Source organism: Diuraphis noxia, unplaced genomic scaffold (genome assembly GCF_037042655.1).
Source record: "Diuraphis noxia isolate RWA-SAM2 unplaced genomic scaffold, SU_Dnox_SAM2 contig0002, whole genome shotgun sequence".
Lineage (NCBI taxonomy): Eukaryota > Metazoa > Arthropoda > Insecta > Hemiptera > Aphididae > Diuraphis > Diuraphis noxia.
The window spans coordinates 31,036,314-31,056,537 of record NW_028301712.1 but is presented as its reverse complement, the minus strand read 5'-3'; the positions used below and the strand labels follow the sequence as shown (position 1 = coordinate 31,056,537).

At 29.9% G+C, this 20,224-nt stretch overlaps 2 protein-coding genes across 6 annotated transcripts in view; both read right to left on the bottom strand.

Moving 5' to 3' along the window:
- LOC107170423 (transcription factor mnt) overlaps nt 1-6,404 on the bottom strand; it is a 29,301-nt gene extending 22,897 nt beyond the window's left edge. The window contains exon 1 of one of the 2 annotated variants that reach the window (XM_015520538.2): nt 5,661-6,404. In XM_015520538.2, coding sequence (XP_015376024.1) covers nt 5,661-5,763 — 103 coding nt within the window. In that variant the 5' untranslated portion in view covers nt 5,764-6,404. The remainder of the gene's footprint in view (nt 1-5,660) is intronic. The other variant, XM_015520537.2, reaches the window with a different exon arrangement.
- Nucleotides 6,405-7,864: 1,460 nt separating this feature from the next.
- Nucleotides 7,865-20,026, bottom strand: PhKgamma (phosphorylase kinase gamma). Of its 4 annotated transcripts, XR_016190197.1 has the most exons (12): nt 18,735-18,861; nt 18,535-18,650; nt 18,301-18,455; nt 17,949-18,233; nt 17,103-17,193; nt 14,314-14,343; nt 14,122-14,228; nt 13,929-14,026; nt 10,814-11,059; nt 10,647-10,751; nt 8,124-8,251; nt 7,865-8,014 (listed from the first exon to the last, which is right to left on the bottom strand). XR_016190197.1 is itself a non-coding variant. In XM_089219140.1 (11 exons), exons 2-11 carry the CDS (start codon nt 18,618-18,620, stop codon nt 8,252-8,254), a joined length of 1,263 nt encoding a protein of 420 aa, XP_089075266.1. In that variant the 5' UTR covers nt 18,621-18,650; nt 19,997-20,026; the 3' UTR covers nt 8,166-8,251. The 4 variants fall into 4 exon arrangements, 3 of the variants coding, with proteins under 3 accessions (XP_089075266.1, XP_089075265.1, XP_089075267.1); XM_089219140.1 differs by lacking the exons at nt 7,865-8,014; nt 18,735-18,861 and adding an exon at nt 19,997-20,026 and having other exon boundaries at nt 8,166-8,311; XM_089219139.1 differs by lacking the exon at nt 7,865-8,014 and having other exon boundaries at nt 8,166-8,311.
- Nucleotides 20,027-20,224: the final 198 nt, after the last annotated feature.

Genomic DNA, 20,224 nt, shown 5'->3' with positions numbered 1-20,224 from the left:
TAACCCTAGTCACGACGATTATAATGATTTCCACGCGGACTGAAATTTAAATCCACCACACGCAGCATTGCCCAATTTATTTATTTTCGTAAATTATTTTTATTTATTTTTATCGGTTTTATGTTTCACTGTCGATTTACTATTTCTCAAACACTCGAAGCTGCCGTCACAGCAGGGACCAGAGGTTTCAAGTATAACTTACGAACAAAAACGGCAATCACTCACCAATTCAAATCCTATTTTACCAAAATACAATATTTTTAATAAAATTTAGCACTGCACACTATATTATATAATATACATGCCATCAAAATACAAAGTACTTAAATTATATAAAACAAACCAATTTCCCAGTTCTCCATACGACAAATGTAGTTACTTCCTTCAAAAGCTTCTTTAGAAAATTATATTAGACTGTTTTATATTCACCTTAAAATATTTACAATTTACATAATATCAAAGTATTTAAGAAATACAATACAACGTTAGATCATAATATTATTAATATTATTTAGTATAAGCATTCTAAATAGAACTGCTCATGGACCATAGCTCATATTTGTCGATCTTTTTGCAATCCAATATATTGCTATGAAATCATAGATTATACATTTAATTTTACTGTTAAATAAGTAAATAAAAATAATCCTAAATCAAAAACATTTTTTAGCAAATACCTAATAAGGTATATTATTATGATTAAAGATTTATATCTAGTATACAAAATGATATATTAGTGAAATACCGGCTCTGCGCGTCCAAGAATATTTTACTAATGCATACATAATAAATAACAATCAATTAAAATATATGATAAAATACAATATTTTCTATCTATAATTAACTGTAAAATGTATTAAATTAAAATATAAATAAGTCTATAAACTTTATAAATTGGTTTCTATTAAATTAAAACAAGAATAATACAAGTTAATGGTCAAATTTTGTACTGAAAAATAACCCTGACTTAAAAAATAATTAATGGTGTATAATTACAATCCAATATCCATTATAATTAAATTACATACTTATATTTTTAATGATGTCATAAAAATTCTTAGTAAATTCTATTGTATACGATATTATAATATACCTATATTTTTATTTTATTTCATAAAATATACGGGTATATATCATACATGTTGTAAATACTACACAATGTTTTAGGTCTTATATTTATAAAAAAAATTAATTATTTTAGACAATGATGAAGTCAAATTAAATCGTGAATCTACTTTTCGAAAATGAATACAAAAAAATATTTAAGAATATAAGATTAAATTATCCACAAGTATTTTTATTAACCACTTACAATTATTGAAAAAAAAAGAAACACAAATCCTTATACAGACGTAAATAAGAAATATACATGGAATCATTTGACATTTTACAAAATGATTAATAGACAAAATATAAAAAAACGTAAATCATACATTTTAATGATATATTTTATTTATGCCTTATAATAATGAACAAGTAATTTTATACAGTTCATAATGAGCTTACTATATTATTATTAAATTTTTATAGAATGAATAAAACGAGGAATAAAAGGATATTATGTAATTTTATTAATGTTAATCACAATAAGTAAAATGAATTATGAGTTAACTATAAACAGATTACTAGTAAATACTAATCTGTAAAATTCACAATAGATCCATGATTACATTGGTTCACATTTGTTGACTATATTTATAAATACTAAATGATTGATTATATTATAAGTAATAACTAATGTATCATTATTTATATTGAAATAAATAATAAAAACAATTCGAAGTTCATCTAATGTTAATTGTTTAAAAATATTACTGCTTTATTTCTTTTCACGATCATTCGAAGATGATTAATGTCAAAGATCACTAAACTTACTTCACATTAAAATATCATGTCCTGATATCAACTGAACAATTATAGTAATTTTTAAACATCATTAGCTTTATGGACATAAAAAAATAACATTTGTTATCTCTACTCTCATCTATAGCTCTGACTTACTAACAAATAATGTAACCTAGACTCTAGTATTCATATTTTTTTTATGGCTATTATAGATGGGCGAAGCGGTTAGTCTATAACAGATGCCTGTTATCACGGTGCACAACATTCAAATTATCGATAGCGACATGGTGAATATTTTGTATCTATCCATAAATACCTACTTATTTTCAACATTTGACAATATTACAATAAGGGAATATAGGTACCTAATAAATACTTTACAACAGCTTAAATGGTGCTCTACTAAATAAGCATTAAATATTAAGAGAGTGTCAGCGCACCATTTGTTCTCTCTCTCTAATCTATGCTTAACATAGTAAATTTACGTTTAGCAGAATCAGCTCTGTGTTGATATTTTTAAAAGCAGAGTGAATCAAACTTATAGCAAAGAACATACGCCATGTTCTTAGGTTATCTTATATATGATATAAAATTTTGATAAAATATTTAAGTGTTTTTAAATTATAATAATTTATACCCTCATAACTTATATAAAAATCAAAATATCATAAAATAACCAAGTATATACATAAGTAATATTCTTAATTTCAATTTGATTTTAGATGAATTCACTCCAATATTACACAAAGTAAGTTCTGCTAAACGTAAATTTGCTATGTAACGCATGGGTCAGAGAGAGAAAACAAATACCACGCTGACATCTTTTTAATGTCAAATTGAAATGCCTATATTCACAAATTTTTATCAAAATTAATTATTATTAATAACACAAATTTAAGTAGGTTATTCAAACTTTCAAGGTTCCCCTAAAATTGTGCAAAATTACAGTATTAATTAAGAAAACTTTTGAAAACAATTGAATATTTTAACAATATCAATAATATACAATAATTATTAGCAAAATTATCTAAAAATAAAATCTATGAAGAAATTGTGTAAATGCAATGTTTGAACACTTCTAATACTCGAAAATAAGTGTAGAAAAAAATTGAATTAAAATAAATTTATTTCATTGATCAGAATTTAAATAAACGAAGATTAATGCAATTAATTTGAATAAATAAGAAATCAAAACATAACAAACTAATAAAATATATTTTTTATAATTCAAGAATAAAATTATACACCAAAGTTATATAGGTTAACTCAGTAGTAGTAGTAATTTCGTAAATCAAAAAAATGAGAAAATGTACAAATGGTATAAACCATAAATATAAGATATAATACAAACATCTTCAACTCCCCTATAAGTTTTGCTTCTGTTAGGTTGTTTTATTTAAATTAAATTATTTATAATCAAATAAATTGGTAAAATTTAGTTAATAAATTTAATTCATTTGTGATTAATTATAAATTAATTTACGTAAGATCAATATTTTTTTAAAGTTCGATTTCAAATCATTTAAATTATTTAAAATATTCTACGTAATGTTTTAATTTAAAGTAAAATAGAATTTTACCCAAAAATTTTTAAATTTAAATGCAAACATACTTAAATAATAAATATAAAGTTGACTTTTGTAATAAATATAACACAATAATTGTATTGTGCTCACGGACCACTGCTTAGTCATGTTTATATTACCCAATAAAAATATCAAAAACAATATTGAGTAGTAATTTGTCTTAACCGTCTTATTATTAGTAATAATACTTACCAACTCTTTTTAGATGTATCACGTGTGCGTGAATATTGAAGATCGGATCTAGAATGATGGCATTTTATGCAACAATTACACAGAAAATGGCTTACAGAATATTAAACACTGCTCATACATAACAGTATAATAATATTATGACATAAATGTCATGTGTTCGAATTATCGATTAGTAATGGATCAACGTCGGGCACGAACATTTTTGGCCGTTCTTTGGTCGATCCTGACACCATACTAGTGTCGAGTTTATTTTTATTTTTTTTTGCGATACTATATACGATCGGTCACCGATAGCGTTGCCGACAATATCATCGAGGCATCGACAAATGACCTATGGGAATGAGGAAAACAACTATGAACCTGGTACACGGTAATGAATTGAAGCAAAGACAACGAGATTTGGTCGTAGACCACGTCTTACGAATATCATCGGTTTCCCGTGAGTGTGTTTTAAAGGGGGAAACAAAAACTAGGGAAATTCAGGTTCGCCAACCAAGCTGAGAACGCATGCTGGAAAATTAGGAACCAATTAGTTGTCGTGACGGAAACCAGAGTTCGCGCTTTCACCATTGCCAATTATTCGTAGACACGTAATTTTATAATAAATTATAATCGCGTTCGCAGAGAAATATCCGTGAAACGAGCAATAAAATATATTATTCTTGAAACTATTACCTATGCAGACCGCCGACAAGTACATGGTGGATTTCAACACTTATATTGACACTATTACACGTACATATACATTATTATGTACCTAGTAGTCATACGTAATACAAATAGGTAATAGGTTCTTAGGGTGGAGAGTGCTAGAAGAGGCGTGGGTGACTAACCTACGTACAACACACACACACACACACAGACTATGAGAAGAAATAAAAACGTAAAACCGAAAATACAGTCATTGAGTTATATACGTTCTCATTTCGAATCGATCTCGCATCACAGCGCATAATGCATATACACGCACGTCCAAAACGAATAAACGTCGTAAAAGGTGGGTGGTGGACGGACGGAGAGAGGCCCCGTGGTATGATAATAATAATAAAATCGCATTGACGACGACGGACACTGCCAGGCAGCAAACTCCACGTGGTCGACCGTGTGCTACTAACAGGATAGCCAACACCGCGGCTAAAAAACACACTATATTGTACCACGCATTATAATGTTCCGAATTGCAAGCAATATTAGAATATTACGAGTAATAATTGAAATTAATAAATAAAAAAATGCATTTTCGACGGGAAGAGGAAAGCTGGCGAGGGGCGAGTGCCGAACAGACGGCGTAGTGAAGAGGGGGGGAGCCATGTGGCAAATGTTTACACGCACACGCGCACATGCACGCAATACTCGGAGCGGCTTGCCGACGAGGGAGAGGGCGAGTTTTTCCGCAGCACGTGACCTTCGCGACACCGAACTGGCGTGCGACGTCTTCGGGCCGGCACACAAGAATCTCCACGCTCTGGCAACCGCGGCCACCGAGGCAATGACGACAGTCGACAACAGCAGCAGCGACCACCGTATCGCGTCGCACGTTGCGAGAGAGAGGACAACGAAGGTCATTCCACAAATACAGTGTGCGCCCTGCCACGCCCGCTCTCTATCCGTTCACGGAATCTTCATTGTTCCCCTACCCTCCCATCCCACAATAGGGGACCCACGATCTACACACCTCCGCGCCCGGCCAACCCCCAGACCGGCACGAAGTACGCATCGCCCCTCGCCCCCCCAATCACCTAAGACTTTCGTCGTGCTCGTGCACCGTTGTACACCGTACAACGTACGGCGAGCGCACGAGAGTAACGCCGCCGCGGAGAGGTCGGATGTGAAACAAAACAAAAAAAAAACTCACTTTTAGCAATTACCGGTAAAAACGAGACGAGTAATTTTTCCACAATAATAGTAGTAGAGGTTGTTTTTTTGTTGTACGTCGAAGATGTTAAAAAATAGTTTTTTATCGTAATTTTACACCGTAAGATAATATTCTAGATCTAGAATCATATTATAAGGCATAGCGTAATGTGCAATCGTTACCGGCTGCGTGTAAGGTGACCAACTGTTGTTTTTCGAACTCTTCCTGTAACTCGACGAATCGGGCAGCCTCAAGCAGTGTCTGTAGCCCGCATCTCATGCTCATGCTGGCCCGGGCAAGCCACCTCCTCCGTCGTCGTCTTCCACGTGTCAACAGCAAACATATCACAATGCCCTGGACGCAAACACCATTTACACAATCGCGAGACGCCCTGCCGTGCCGAGTCACGATCGCCGCGGTCGCTTCATGCCGTTGAGTGTGACGCGCGCGAACCGCTGGCGACGCGGGAGACCGATCGAAAACGTCACGCGGACGACGACGGGCTTTTGAAAATTTTCCTACTCGTGTCGCGCGACGGTGCCCGAGAGAGATATATTCCAGGTGTATGCACCGGTGCCGGTGAACTATTCGAAAACGATCGGCGGCGACACACACGTCGACGACGTCTCTGGTACACCCGGGCGATGGACGATTATTTTTGAATCGCGAATTTTGAAAACAATAACAACAATAATAATAATAATAATAACAATAACGGTAACGAAACAAAACGGCCCGTGCGCTTCAGCGAAAACGTAAACTAAAAAACGAAAAAAAAATAAAATAATAACCGCTATTAACGTGCCCACAGGTCTAGCGTCGCTGTGCCGCTGAGGCTACTGGCTGTGTGGTGCCGGGTGCGCGGCGGGCGACGTGGTGCGCGTAGGATTTTCGCGAGCCGAAATGATCGGCGGCGGGGCCCGGGCGCTGCACGCTGGCGGTTGCTCACGTGTCCGGGCCGCCGTCCAATCCGACGCGTACAAGTCCACGGGTGGGCGTGGCGTCCGGCGGCGGCCGTATCGAGTCGTGTGTGTACGATTATTACAACGACGTCGACGACGATCGCGACGGCGGCAGGCAACACACACACACGCACACACGCGCGCGCAATCGTGGACAGGGCGGACGGAGAGAGCGCGCGCGGCAAAACTCGGCGGACAGCTACAGACTTGAGACTACAGTACAACATACACTCGTTTCACTTTTGTGTGTACTGTGTAATATGCCGCGCGCGCGCGCGTGTTGCGAGGATTTTTTTACGTGCGCGCACGTTGTCCGTCCCGGCGGCGGCCTTATAATAATAATAATAATAATATTATATAAAATATTATTATGTACCTATATACGTATAATAATAACATACGAGTTGGTCGTGTGACGCGCGGTGTGTACGTCGCCCACGCGTGCAACACGAGTACACGAAGACGACAACAACAACAACAATAATATAATTTACACTATATTATTATTATATAATGTTTTACGAGTTAAATCCAAATTTTCTCACTGTTGTTTCCTCCCCCTCCCTTCCGTCCGCCAACCGTTCGCGCCCGTCTGTTTCACAGTAACTAACTAACGGCTAATAATATTAAATATATTTAATTCGAGTAGTGAGTACATCGATCACCCCTTTTTTCAACGAGTACTACCGCCGCCACATAGATCGGAAATAAAATGGCGATCGTACGGCGTTATTACCAGCCACTAAAATAATAATAAAAACACTATTATGTGCACGGCGGCCACCATCTCTATACCAGCTCGGTACAACTCCGCTCACCGAGTCCTACCTACTATTTTTTTTTTTTCGCCGAAACGAATGCGGTCATAGTCAAACTGGCAACGTTTCGATTTTATTGTACCGAGAGCGCGGTACAATAATAATACGGGAAATAAAACGTGCGCGCGCTGCGTAATAATAGTATTATTATTATTATTATTTATCGCGCGTACAACGTACAGTTTAATAGTAAAACAGTAGTGGTGCTGTTATAACTTGTAGTAGAATAGTGACTATATGTCAAATAATAATAATAATAATAGTACTATACAGTAAAACGGTTGTGTTAATAATAATTACGCTCGGTGGTGGGGTAGAAAGCGAAATACGGGTTACGCGAAACCTGGACGGTTCGTTCTCCGCCTGCGTGCGTGTCAGCACAGGACTCGAATTTCAGGGGGTTGTCAAGGGTTAGGGAGAGGAGGGAGCTAAGTTTGCAAAAAAAACAAATTATAAAATATATAGAATTGTACGTCGTCGACCGGCAATTGGGTCAAGGGAACGGTGTTCTAGCGAGAGTGGGCCGTGAGTTGGTTGGAAGGGGGATTCAAAATATCTATATTTAGATGATACATTATGTATATATATGTTTTATATTATTCCTACCTGTTGTTAGAAATAAAATTTGTCACGTGACGGTCAAAATTTGATCCGTCACTGGAAATCGCCTCAGCGGTCGCTGCGTCTACATACGTGTATTTTATAGGTACCCGCTATTATTGGTATAATGGTAACGTGTCGCCATTCTGGTGAGCGCTAAAATAAGAAAAATGTATTGCATGAAATCATGCGTCGAGCTGGCTACTGAAATGTCAACTTCTTATATATTCACAGTGTTCACACAATACAATAATACAATACATACTCGTTGACTAGTTTTTTACTCAGCGGCCAAAAACTCTTCTCGCTTTCCAGTCACAGTTTCTCACGATCAAGTCAACTTCTGTGTTCTGTAGTCCATGAGTGTTGATTACTATTCTGAACCTTTAATGCCTAAATAGGTAGGTTAAGTATGAGTGTACAATAGCAATAACTAATTACTGTTGAAGCAATCTGAAAATCACAAGAACAAATTACAAATAATAATAAATATAATGATTGTTTAACTTCTTACCCTTTAATTATAATAGTTTGAAAAGTATTAAGTAAAATGAATTACTTCAACAATATATTGTTTTTAATATTAAGTAGTGAAAAACAGAAATTTTTAAACCGTTTTCTAACTGTTTATGACATTAAAATTTAACACAATCAAAAAATACTTTCTATAATACCTAAGTAATGATAATGGACAACTTCTGAGTATAATTAATTAATTTAATATCAGTAAGTAATTTTATGAGTGTTGATCAATTACCATGAGAGTAAAATACAGGGAATACTTCAATTAAAAATAAACTTTTTTTCTCACTTTGGTAAATTACATTAAAACATGATGTTGATACCATATATCAAAATACAAACCAACATCATCAAATAAATATAATATAATACGCCATACAAATAAACATCATAAATACACTATTGTTATACAAAATATATATACATAAGAAATAACTATAATAACTAATGGGATTGAATAAATTATTTGTAATACCATGCATAAGCCCCTGTTGAATATTTTTTATAACTATAAGTCTATAAATACCTACAAATTGATTTAAATTAAACTTTGAATTTAGATTTTAGTTTCTATCTAATATAGACTTATCATTATTTAATGATAAGAAGATGTAACAAATCTTTCCTACTCATAAATCATTGCATTTGTATAAGATCTAACCAACAAGTATCTCATATTTTTATATGTTGTTTACTTTTGTTGAAATCTTTAAAATATTTTAGATTCATTTCAATGTAATCAATTGAAAACAATTTAGTTCAAATTAAGAGACGGATGATTAATAAGTAAAATGAAATTAAGAAATATTTTCATTGATCAATCATTGAAACAAAAGCATTTTGGAGTTATTGTTTAAATTTATATTTTATAGTATTTAATATAAAAAATAATAAATAAATAGAATGGATTTTAACATATGTTATCCTGGGTCTACACAGGGCAAGAAAACAGTACATTAATTTAACTTTTTCTAACATAAATAAGATAATCTAAATGTTTTTAGAAACAAAAACAGACTCTATGTGGACCAAACATGTTTGGTTATAAACAACATATTAAGGAATCTTTAGCATATTGTATTATTATTCATATTTTAAGGTACCTATATAATAATTGTATATTTAGTAGTTACACTGGTATTTTCTATTACATAATATGTTATCTAATTGTAACAAAAGGAAATAGATTTATAATTAAAAGTTAAATAAATTAGTAATGTTGGTTATTATTATTAAGATTTTTTGTTGTTGAGTTATCATAGTTTAACACTAGAAGCTAATAAAAAAAATTATAAATAAAAAATAATTTCTTTTTTAGTATAGAGTTGTTATTATTACTCTAAAATAGGTTTACACTTTATGGTCCAATAGTGTAATATACATCAACATATAATTTTGTTTTCTCATTATCAGTTTACTAAGTTGTGTTCCTTGTTATGTATACATAATTTTAAAGAAAATTACAATTAATACTAAGCAGTTTTTCCAAAATAATATAAACACCAAAATATGTTATGCTGACATCATCTTAAATTAATTAAATTACCTAGGTAGAACTTAATTTTTATACAAAGTTCTAATAAAGTGTCCTTACTAATATAGTTGATTTTTCTTAATAATCAATAAAACTATAATTTATTTATTGTAAAATAAACTATACTCCTATAAAAAGTTTTAAATCCATGATAAAGAAACAATTTGTTTTATGTGCAACTACTAATTTAAATATTAAAAATACTTATTGTACATTTGTTGTAAAATGTTTATTAAAAACTAATGACAACACAAAATTGAACTGAATTTACTTATTGTATAACTATATTAATATTAACTGGTAAACAATGAAGCTACGCAGTAAGGAAATGACCTAGCGTCCTAACCACAATCAATATTACATTTATTTAAAACGTTAATATAAGACTATTTAATCGCAATTTTTTTTAATTATATTACTGCTAATTTTATAAAAAAAAACTTAGTTTGAAAACAATTTCAAATTTTAATTATATCATTATTCAACCAACTAATAACAATTATACTAGAATTAATAACTAGTACTTAATTATAAATATATAATGTTAAACATCAATAACACAACAAAACTTATAAAAAGTTCACAACGGAAGACATTAATTTAAATAATGCTTAAATGATTATGTTAATAATATAGTTTAACAACACAGCCTCTATAATGACTATCTTAAATATTATAATTACATTACTAAAATATCTATATTGGTGGTGATAAATTACTCATGTAAATTACTTTTAATTCAGTCTTATGTATGTTTTCAAAAAGAGCAGCCCTATTTTGCCCTTCTCCTTTTTTAATCCAGTGACCATAGACTCTAAATGCCATTGCATCAGTAAGCTATAATTTTTTTAAATTATTAAACATTATTTTTGAACAATTTAAAACCAGCTTTTACTTACTTTTCTCAAAATTTTATGCCTGTAAGGATCTTGTTTAACCAATTTTATAGAAATTGTACCAGTTGTACAGGGTAGTAAGTGTAATAACCTTATCATTACACGCACTACAAGGATAGCATATAAAAATTTCTTACGAGCATTAAATGGCCTCACTTTAATTTGTTTAGCCAGTTTTGAAATTTGATTGAATTTTGATGAACTTAAGCTTAGTGTTCTCTTTAATGGTGCAATATCCTGATCAAACATCTATAATAAAATTTAATATAATTATAACATTGTAATAGTTAATGAAAATTAGGCACATGTGTGGTGTGCTATCTACCATAAATTAATATTAGTATTGAGAATGGTATCTGCGAGCATCATGCATTTGAGCAAATTATCATTTTTAACCACCTAATAAAAACAATGTGTTTGGGCAAGTTCTTTATACTCTGTTTGAGTGAGTATGAATGTATAGTACAATATAAAATATGAAATTGCAAAGATTTAGATAAAATATTATAACATATTATATTATACCAACCTAAACTTAATAATAATTACACAAATATCAGTTATGCTCAAACTTGTTATAGCGTTAATGTTAGTTATTAGATATACCTAGAGGCTAGTGTATCAAATATGCATCTTAAAATTGACAAATTTTTGTCAAACAAAACATTATGATTACATATTTGAAAATTAACTTTTTAGTAATTAGTGACAGTCCAAAGTCTATGAGAGGGAAAATGGATTGATAAAACACAGCCTAAACCCATTTAGAGGATATAAAAAAAGATCTTCTAACACATTACAATGTTTATTATTCGCTCAAATGTTAACAGTCCAGTATCTGCATTCAATAACAATATATACTTTTTTTTTTAATGACATAATAAATTTTACCTTTGTTGCAAATATGACTAACTGTACTGGAAACTTATATAATTATGTATGATACTCAGTGGCGAAGCGTCATAGGAGACAAAGAGACAACGTCTCCCCACTTAGAAATTAGAACACGGGACAAACAAATAATTATTTTGTTTTATTTAATATTAGAAAATGTGAATTTTATTTTATATTATAAAATATATTATGTATATGTTTCAGTATTGTTAAAATCGGTTTTTCGTTGTAGTGTTGTACAGTTATGGATTTCTTAAAATAGATTAGAAGCGCGCGATACGGCCGTGCGTACGAGCTGGCGATACGGGTCATTCCAAATATGGTATTATATCTAAGAGACGTTGCGACGCAACGTCTCACAAATATGGGCACGCGGGTACAGGGGATTGTCAATCAGAGTGGGGTTTACTATGTACGCTATGAGACATGTCTCGCCGTTCGTAATTACCTCAATCCTTAATATTTATTATTTAATACGTTGCCGTTGCGATTGTCACACTCACGCCGCGCCATCGTAAACTTGTAGTGTTTTATTTTATTGCATATATTATGTTTATGTACAATATATTATGTTATATTAAATATTAATTAATATTATCTTTAGTATATATTTTAAGTTTTTAAATATAATTCAATTTTGTTTTTAGTTTTTGAACATTTATTTTTTACCTTATAAGTTATAGATAATGTCCATAATTGCCGGGCTCAAGCACGAAAAAAAAGGGGGGGAGTCTAGGCATATTAGTGCCATTTTTTTTCAGTGTCTCCCCGATCAAAAACCTCAAGCCTCGCTACTGATGATACTCATTAAACAGTATTTATTATTCGTAATTCACAGTGGAACACAAAAGTTTTTGAGAACACATGCAGTTTTTTTTTTTTTTAAAGTAGCGTTTATTGAAAATTTACAATCTATACAATTTTTGTACAATGAGTAAATTGGAGGGAGGGATGACAATGATGGGGCAGTGGAGAGAAGCTCACAGTTGAGCTACCTTAATGAGTCTTAAATCTAGTTAGATAAATAAAATAGAATTTTAGATAAGGTCTCTGGGCCAATTTCTGTTTAGTCGGCGGGTAGGGTGCAGTTAAAAAAATTAACCATGCACCCACCTTTTTTTTTTTTTGAAAAACTTTCTTGATGCACTCTACAGTTATACTTCAGTAACTCAATAGTACAAACTTATTAATACTTAGCACCATTGTGATTTAAAGAAATTTATTATTATACAAGTATAATAATATAGTGCACTGTAATTACTAGTTAGTATTATAAATGTATAGATTTCCCTGTAACACCAGAAATTTACATCCACCCCTCAAAAGAACACATACAGTTTCAGTATTTGCTAACCTATCTGTGGGTCACTGGTAATACAGATAAACTATATTTTGACATTTTTTTTTGTAATACCCCATGTATACAATTTTAACTATGAATCATTAATAAATAACAATTTTTGATACACAAAATTTAATGCTACAGGTGAGGTATGTTTTGTTTCTTAAATAAATGTTAAAAAATAATCACAAACACGATTTTAAAAACCAACACAGGCGCGGAGATGTGTAACATGGCAATTAATACAACTGATAATTTAGACAAAGAAAATCAAAATTATGGATGTAGAGTTCAAGTCCATGAATTTTCAGTATGTTTGGTTTGTATGATGACAAATGTTTTGAACCATAGGTATTTTATAATAGATAAGAGATATTGAAAAACATCATACAAATAAAAATTTAATCAATAGAACCAGAAAAAAATTATTTATTCAGATGATAGGATAACCTAACCTTAAAGTACGATGAAAAGTCATGATTTTCTTCACAAAACTAGGCCAATCATAATATTATCAATTACTTAATGGAATTACAAATGCTCAAAGCCTCAAACTCAGACTACTGAAAGTTTATTGAAACAAATTAAAGTAAAATATGGTTTAAGACTATATAGAATTTACTACCAACCTACATGAAAGAAGATTACAAGAAGAATAATGGCAATCAGTTAATCTGACTAATTATTCAAAAGTTTTTTATCAGATAGGTATTAGGTACTTGTTTAATCAAATACTTCAATGATTAATGATAACTATTCAACTATAGTCTTCAATTAAATCAAGGCAAGAATAAATAAGTTTTATTTTTATAGATAGCAAACAATATGTTAGTTGAAAATTACTTCTATTTCAAACCAAAACAAACTATAATAATAACATACTTTAACATTGAAAAATGGATGTTCCAGTGCTTCATCTACTGTCAACCTTTCATTTGGATTCAAAACTAAAAGTTTTCTAATTAAATCTTTTGGTGACTCTAAGTGTTTAAATAAAAAATATTAATATAACATTATTATTTCTTATTTTATCAAAAAGTTTATTTTAAATTTAAACTAACTATATTTTTTTTACCAGAAATATCTTGCCACTCCGGAGAATTAAAAGTGTATTTTCCTTCCATTATATTTCTCAACATAATCATTTGTTTACGGTGCCAAAACGGAGGACAGCCAATTAATCTGTAATCAAGTTATACTAATAATAATTTTAGCTAAAATGAGAAATACTATTTAATTACTTAACACAAATAATCATATTACTTACAGTGTATACATAACTACACCACATGCCCACCTAAAAAAAAAAAATAAGCTTTAGTACCTATGTACTTTCCATATAATTAAACAATCAATTTAATTTCAATAAAAAAGTATAAGAATTTACAAATATAACCTATAAAATACACAAAATACAATTTTTTTGATATTTAAGAGGATGCCCCACCTGTATGTATTGTATCCGTCTTACAAGTGTGTAACATAACAAATTTCATGCTCAGCAGTTCATGTTTAGCTCTGTTAGGTAGATTAAAATTTAAAGTGATTGACCTCTTATAATAATAAAAGAAAACTTTATTAATTATTATCTAGGTTATAACATAGGCTTTATATTATATTTTAATTTAAAAAATACTCATAACTCGCTTTAAAACTTATATATAATAAAAAGCCCTTGTGATAACCAAGATAGTGATGATAACTTTAATTTTCATAAGAAGTCAACTCACTCTAAATTTTAAACTAACGGAGCTAAATTGAAACTGTTGAACGTAAAATTTGATATGTTACACACTCATAAGACGGAGACAATACATGCAGCATCCTCCTAATATTTATTTGTAATTCAACTTGACAATTAATACATTCAATATAATTGAATACAATTCAAATTTAAAAAATGTATTTTTGTTATTTAAACATGTCTTTTTATACTGAGATTAACTCACTAAAATAGTATTTTCCAAAATTTTGGTTTATGTAATAAGTTAGTACACGATTAGAAAGCCCTAGAAAGAAAAAAAACCCCTAAGATATTATCATGATTATATGCATCTATTAATTCAAATTAAGCTGTTAGTAGTCTAGTATACATCCATGATTAAACCCATATTAGTGTAATGGACTTTCACTAAAACAGCTTACCTATATTACATAAAACTTGTCAAACTCAAAGTATAAGTGGCTCAGATAAATTAAATAATTTAGTATGCAGACCAGTGGCGTAGCCAGGATTTTTTTTAGGGGGGGGTTTTAATAACAGAATACATTTTACCACGACCAAATGATTGTATTCCTATATTATAAACATTATATTTTTGATATAAATACGGCTGAGGGGGAGGGTTATAACACCCAAACCCCCCCCCCCCCCCTGGCTACGCCACTGATGCAGACTGCCTATAAAAATTGATCAACAAACATTTTATACAAATTTTTAATTTTATTCATTACTTATTACAATACTTGCTCAATTACAATTAACAGTTTATCAGAAGATAAGACAGAAAAGTAACACAATGTATTCCTCTAACTCAGTTGTGAAATAAAAGAAAATTTTTATAATTTTTATTTTTATTAATTATTCATAAATATTGCTATCCAAGTGTCATAAAAAATAAGCCAGGAGCAGCATGCCATATTATGTTTGACATGCCCAATTTACATGCACAGTTGTCGAACCAATTTACCTAACATTTCTTTACAGAACAGCTACACTGATTCTGTTGTAAATAGTTGTAATAGAGTTTTCCGTTAACATGAATTTTATACTCCAGTTATTTCTAAAGTGCATTTTGAATGTAAATTAACTAAACCGTTTTTAACATAAACTAAACTTTCTACTAATTCAAACTATAAACAGCCATTTACGTGCATATAATTTCAGGAATTAATTGATTAAAATTGAGATAAATCAGTTCAAGCTGTGTATGTAAACATAGTAAAGATCAGGATCTGTGTCCTGGGATCAGTGTTTTTATATTAAAACAAAGTGGAAATATGATGCTAATATTCTCTAAAAATCCATAAAATAATAGTGATAATGGTCTCTTAAAAATGAAAAACACATAATTATGCCAATATTTATTTTTATAACAAAAAGTTTTGAATATTACTTATAACATAAAGTCATAAAATGACCTATACATTTATTTACAAATAATTTAAAATAACTAGAGAAATTCAAAATAAATTAAGTATTCATATGTTAATATAATATGAATATGAAAAAATAAATGTAAAATTTAAATTATTTTTAAAACTATAGAGAAAACATGCTTGAAAAAGAAAAGAATAAAAATTAGATTTATATCATCACCTGATAAGTGATAAGTTATTAGTGACAGTTTAACCATACACATTTTATTAAAATGTATTTTTGTAAATTGAGTTCAGTCTTTTTGTTCCTATTCTCCCTACACTCTACTCAAGATAAGAATGAATCTTTCAGCCAAGTGGTGAGCTCGGATTTTTTGAAAGGGGAGGGGGTGAAATTTTTATTCTTTTCAGACCCTGTTATATAGTGTAAATAATATACATTTAATCTATGTCGTAACTTGGGAGGATAGATTAAGGGCTTAAGCCCCTCCCTGAAATATCAAACTTACCATACCTGATAGTACCCTAGCTCTAGCAATAGAATATTAAATATTATAGCTCCCCCTCCTACAAAAAATTCCGGCGACTGCATTATTTTCATCACTTTAACAATTAATCATATATTTTATACTACAAAAATAAGCCAAAGGTGGTGGGAGGAATATAATACCCTCATGAGCACTTTGTATGCCCCTGCCACAGCCTATGAATAATGGTTGTATCTGCACATCAAGACTCTATTCAGAACAGGCATGTTAGAGGTTGTTTTGGTGTTATGACACAATTAAAAATTTAAAAATTTAAAAAAAGTAATGGATACTAAAAATAATACTGGCATAAATATAAGCTTTGAACATATCATACAGTTACTTAAATATGAATGAGATATAAATATTATTTATAACTGCAGGCATTAAAATAATTTTATTATTAAATTAGATATTATTTTATAATTACAGATCACATGAAAATCCATATCCTTCAGCATCATCAAACATATTTACTTTTAATACTTCTGGAGCTAAATAATTTGGTGTGCCACATAAATCTAAAAAAAATTATAATAAATGACAAAAAAAAAAAAAAAAAATAACAAGAAGTGCAAATAATTAGTTAAGATCATTAAAATGGGAATATTTAGTTTCTGCATTTTTGCAGAAATGTAAATTTGAATGCAATAACTAACTATACAACATTAAGGTAAAAATTCCAAACATATTTACTGATATTTTATCAAAGTTGTTTGAAGATTTATGTCATTATTTTATAACATATTTTATAAAAACCACAAAATAATAACCTCATTAAATTCAAATTACTAAATTGAATCATTTTTTAACTTTGTGGGTAGTAGGATAAGACCACTTGTTATTTGACAATATAGAACATCCCAGCTTAAAATTACCTAATCATAAAGAAAAAGATTAAAACCAATCACTCAAAACCTAAACATATATCATAACAGAGATACCAAAAATTAAATATAAATTTTATAGAATTCCAATATAAAACATATAGGTAAGCAAAAAATGTGTTCAAAATTTTTGGTGTGTAGTAGAAATATTTCAAAATTATTTGTTATTATTATTATAAACTATAATAAAAAATTATAAACATACAGAACCTAAAATATTTATATAGAAGTATAATATCTATTAAGTATCAAGACATTTAAAAAGATTTCTTACTTAACAGTATTATCAAATGTTGAACATATACACTTGATCTTTAAGGTTGAAATTTAACAAAAGGTTTATACCACTTACAAATTATTACCTACTGCAATAAATTGTTTGAACTCACCTCTGAGTAATTGATTAGGTTTTAAAACACTAGCAAATCCAAAATCTGTGAGCTTTATATCCAGTGCATCGTCTAGCAAAATATTTTCAGGTTTAATATCTCTATGAACAACACCTTGTCTGTGGACATGTCGCAAGGCTTCAAATAATTGTCTCATTATATACCTAGTTTTTTTTTCAGTTAATGTAACAACACTAGTTAAATAATCAAATAATTCGCCATTTCTACAAAGTTCAAATACCAAAAATATGAATGTCTCCGACTCGAATACATCATGTAAATGTACTGAAATTAATTTTTAAAATATTAAATATTTAGCAATTAATATTAATACAAATTATATAATACTTACTAATATATTCATGTCCAATAACCATTCTTAATATGTTGATTTCTTCCAAAGTAGCTTCTCTGTTTTCGGGATCATTACTCAGGTCTATAATTTTAGCCGCAAATTCCATGCCAGTCTCTTTTTCTACGCATCGTCGTACAGTCGAACTAACACCTCTATTGAATAAAATCATAATTCAATAAATTGGTTGAACCATTGATCGTATCAATAACAATTTAATAAATAATAACACACCTCCCCAATATTTCTTTGGGTTCATATCTGGCATAAAATTCTTTGGCTGCATCTTTGTCAGGTAGTTCGTCATCTTTGTTGTCCATCTTTGCCAGTCGTTGATGTACACTGGATGTCTAGATCGGGTAAGTATTCAAAATTAATGAATATTAATATGGTAATGTATTATTATGGTGAATAGTGTATTCAACTTCGACAACCTGATTAAAAAAACTTGCACGGTCTGGTAGAAGTTCAAAGGTTTAAAAAAAATTAAAAATAAACCATAACCATAAGGTTGAGAAATGTAAAATCAAAAAAGAAAGAGATAAAATTATCAAATAAAAATGATAAGGAAACCAATTATAATTATTGATAACTTGATATCGGGTGTACTCAAATTGTGTAGGTATTAGGTAAATAATGAATAAATTATAATTATTATTATTAATTATATTAATTTATTAATAATTATAATAACGTCATCCGATATTACTTCCTACCTAAATCTCATATTGTAATATAACAATTTATTTATTATTACATTCAATATTGATAGTTCACACAAATCACACATCGTAATAAGTGATATGATAGGTAACATAAAACATTTAAATAAATAAAATCGATGAATAAAGGTGCCTATTATGAAAGTGTAAAACTGTAAAACAGTTTTAAAAATGAAAATTGTAATCACCATTAAAGACTAAGGTAGCTACCTACTTGTACAAATCATCAATAACTGTTCACGCAAATTGCATAACAGGAGAACCTAATGCCGCTTAGGTATAAATTATTAAGCAGGAGAATAATGAAATATTGAGTTTTTACAGTTTTGTTGATTTTAAAATTTTAAGCATTAATTTTGGTAATTGAATACGTAAAATAATTTATAAAACCTATCTGTAAGTATCTGACGGACGACTAACAAGTTAGTTGGACTAGCTAGGTTAGGTAGAAAATCGCATAATTTGGAAAATGTTAAAATACAATAATTTAATAATTAGAACTTTAACTCTTATTTCAGCTAATTTCTGTTTTAGAGCTTGAAAGCTTGATAGATGCTTAAAAGGTAAAAATGATTAAAATAAAATAATATAAATAGGTAGGTATTTATAGGTATCTGGTGTTTAAAATACGTGTTACACTTATGTAACATAAAAAAAAATTTAGTTCTATGCAGGACTATTGTGAATGCGCTTAATCTTAATTAGTGTTAAACATTTGAAAATCTTCAAAAAATGTGTATTTCAATATTCACTATAACTCCTCCTATAAACCCCATTTCAATTTAAGGTTACATGATAAAAATATTCCTCTGCATGATTAATTTATCCCACCAAATACTTATGTGATGGTAGGAAAACTAGATAAAATATAATATATACAATCACAATTAATTAAAACTTAGATAATCTATAGAGATAGTTATAGGTAAAATAGGTACCTAAATTAAAATTATAGGCAAAACAATGCTATTTACTTAAAATAATCTTATATTTCTGTGGCGTCATTTGCAGGATGCATCCCATGATTTTTTTTTAACACACTTTTTGTGTAGATCCTCTCATAGAATCATAGTACCTATAAAACAAATAACAATAATTTTGGTATTTTTTTTTTTGATTTATCACAATATTTTGTGCAGCACCACTACGTATAAAAAATATAATATTGTTCACATGTATAATTCAACCAAATTATTATAATA

What these genes read in the sequence shown, in the direction of transcription:
- PhKgamma (XM_089219140.1), bottom strand. Translation starts at nt 18,620, where the DNA reads ATGGACAACAAAGATGACGAACTACCTGACAAAGATGCAGCCAAAGAA. An exon ending in GGTGTAGTTATGTATACACT is followed by an intron (nt 14,229 to 14,313) that starts GTAAGTAATATG and finishes ACTTGATTACAG; the next exon opens with ATTAATTGGCTGTCCTCCGT. An exon ending in GGCATAAAATTTTGAGAAAA is followed by an intron (nt 10,752 to 10,813) that starts GTAAGTAAAAGC and finishes AAAAAATTATAG; the next exon opens with CTTACTGATGCAATGGCATT.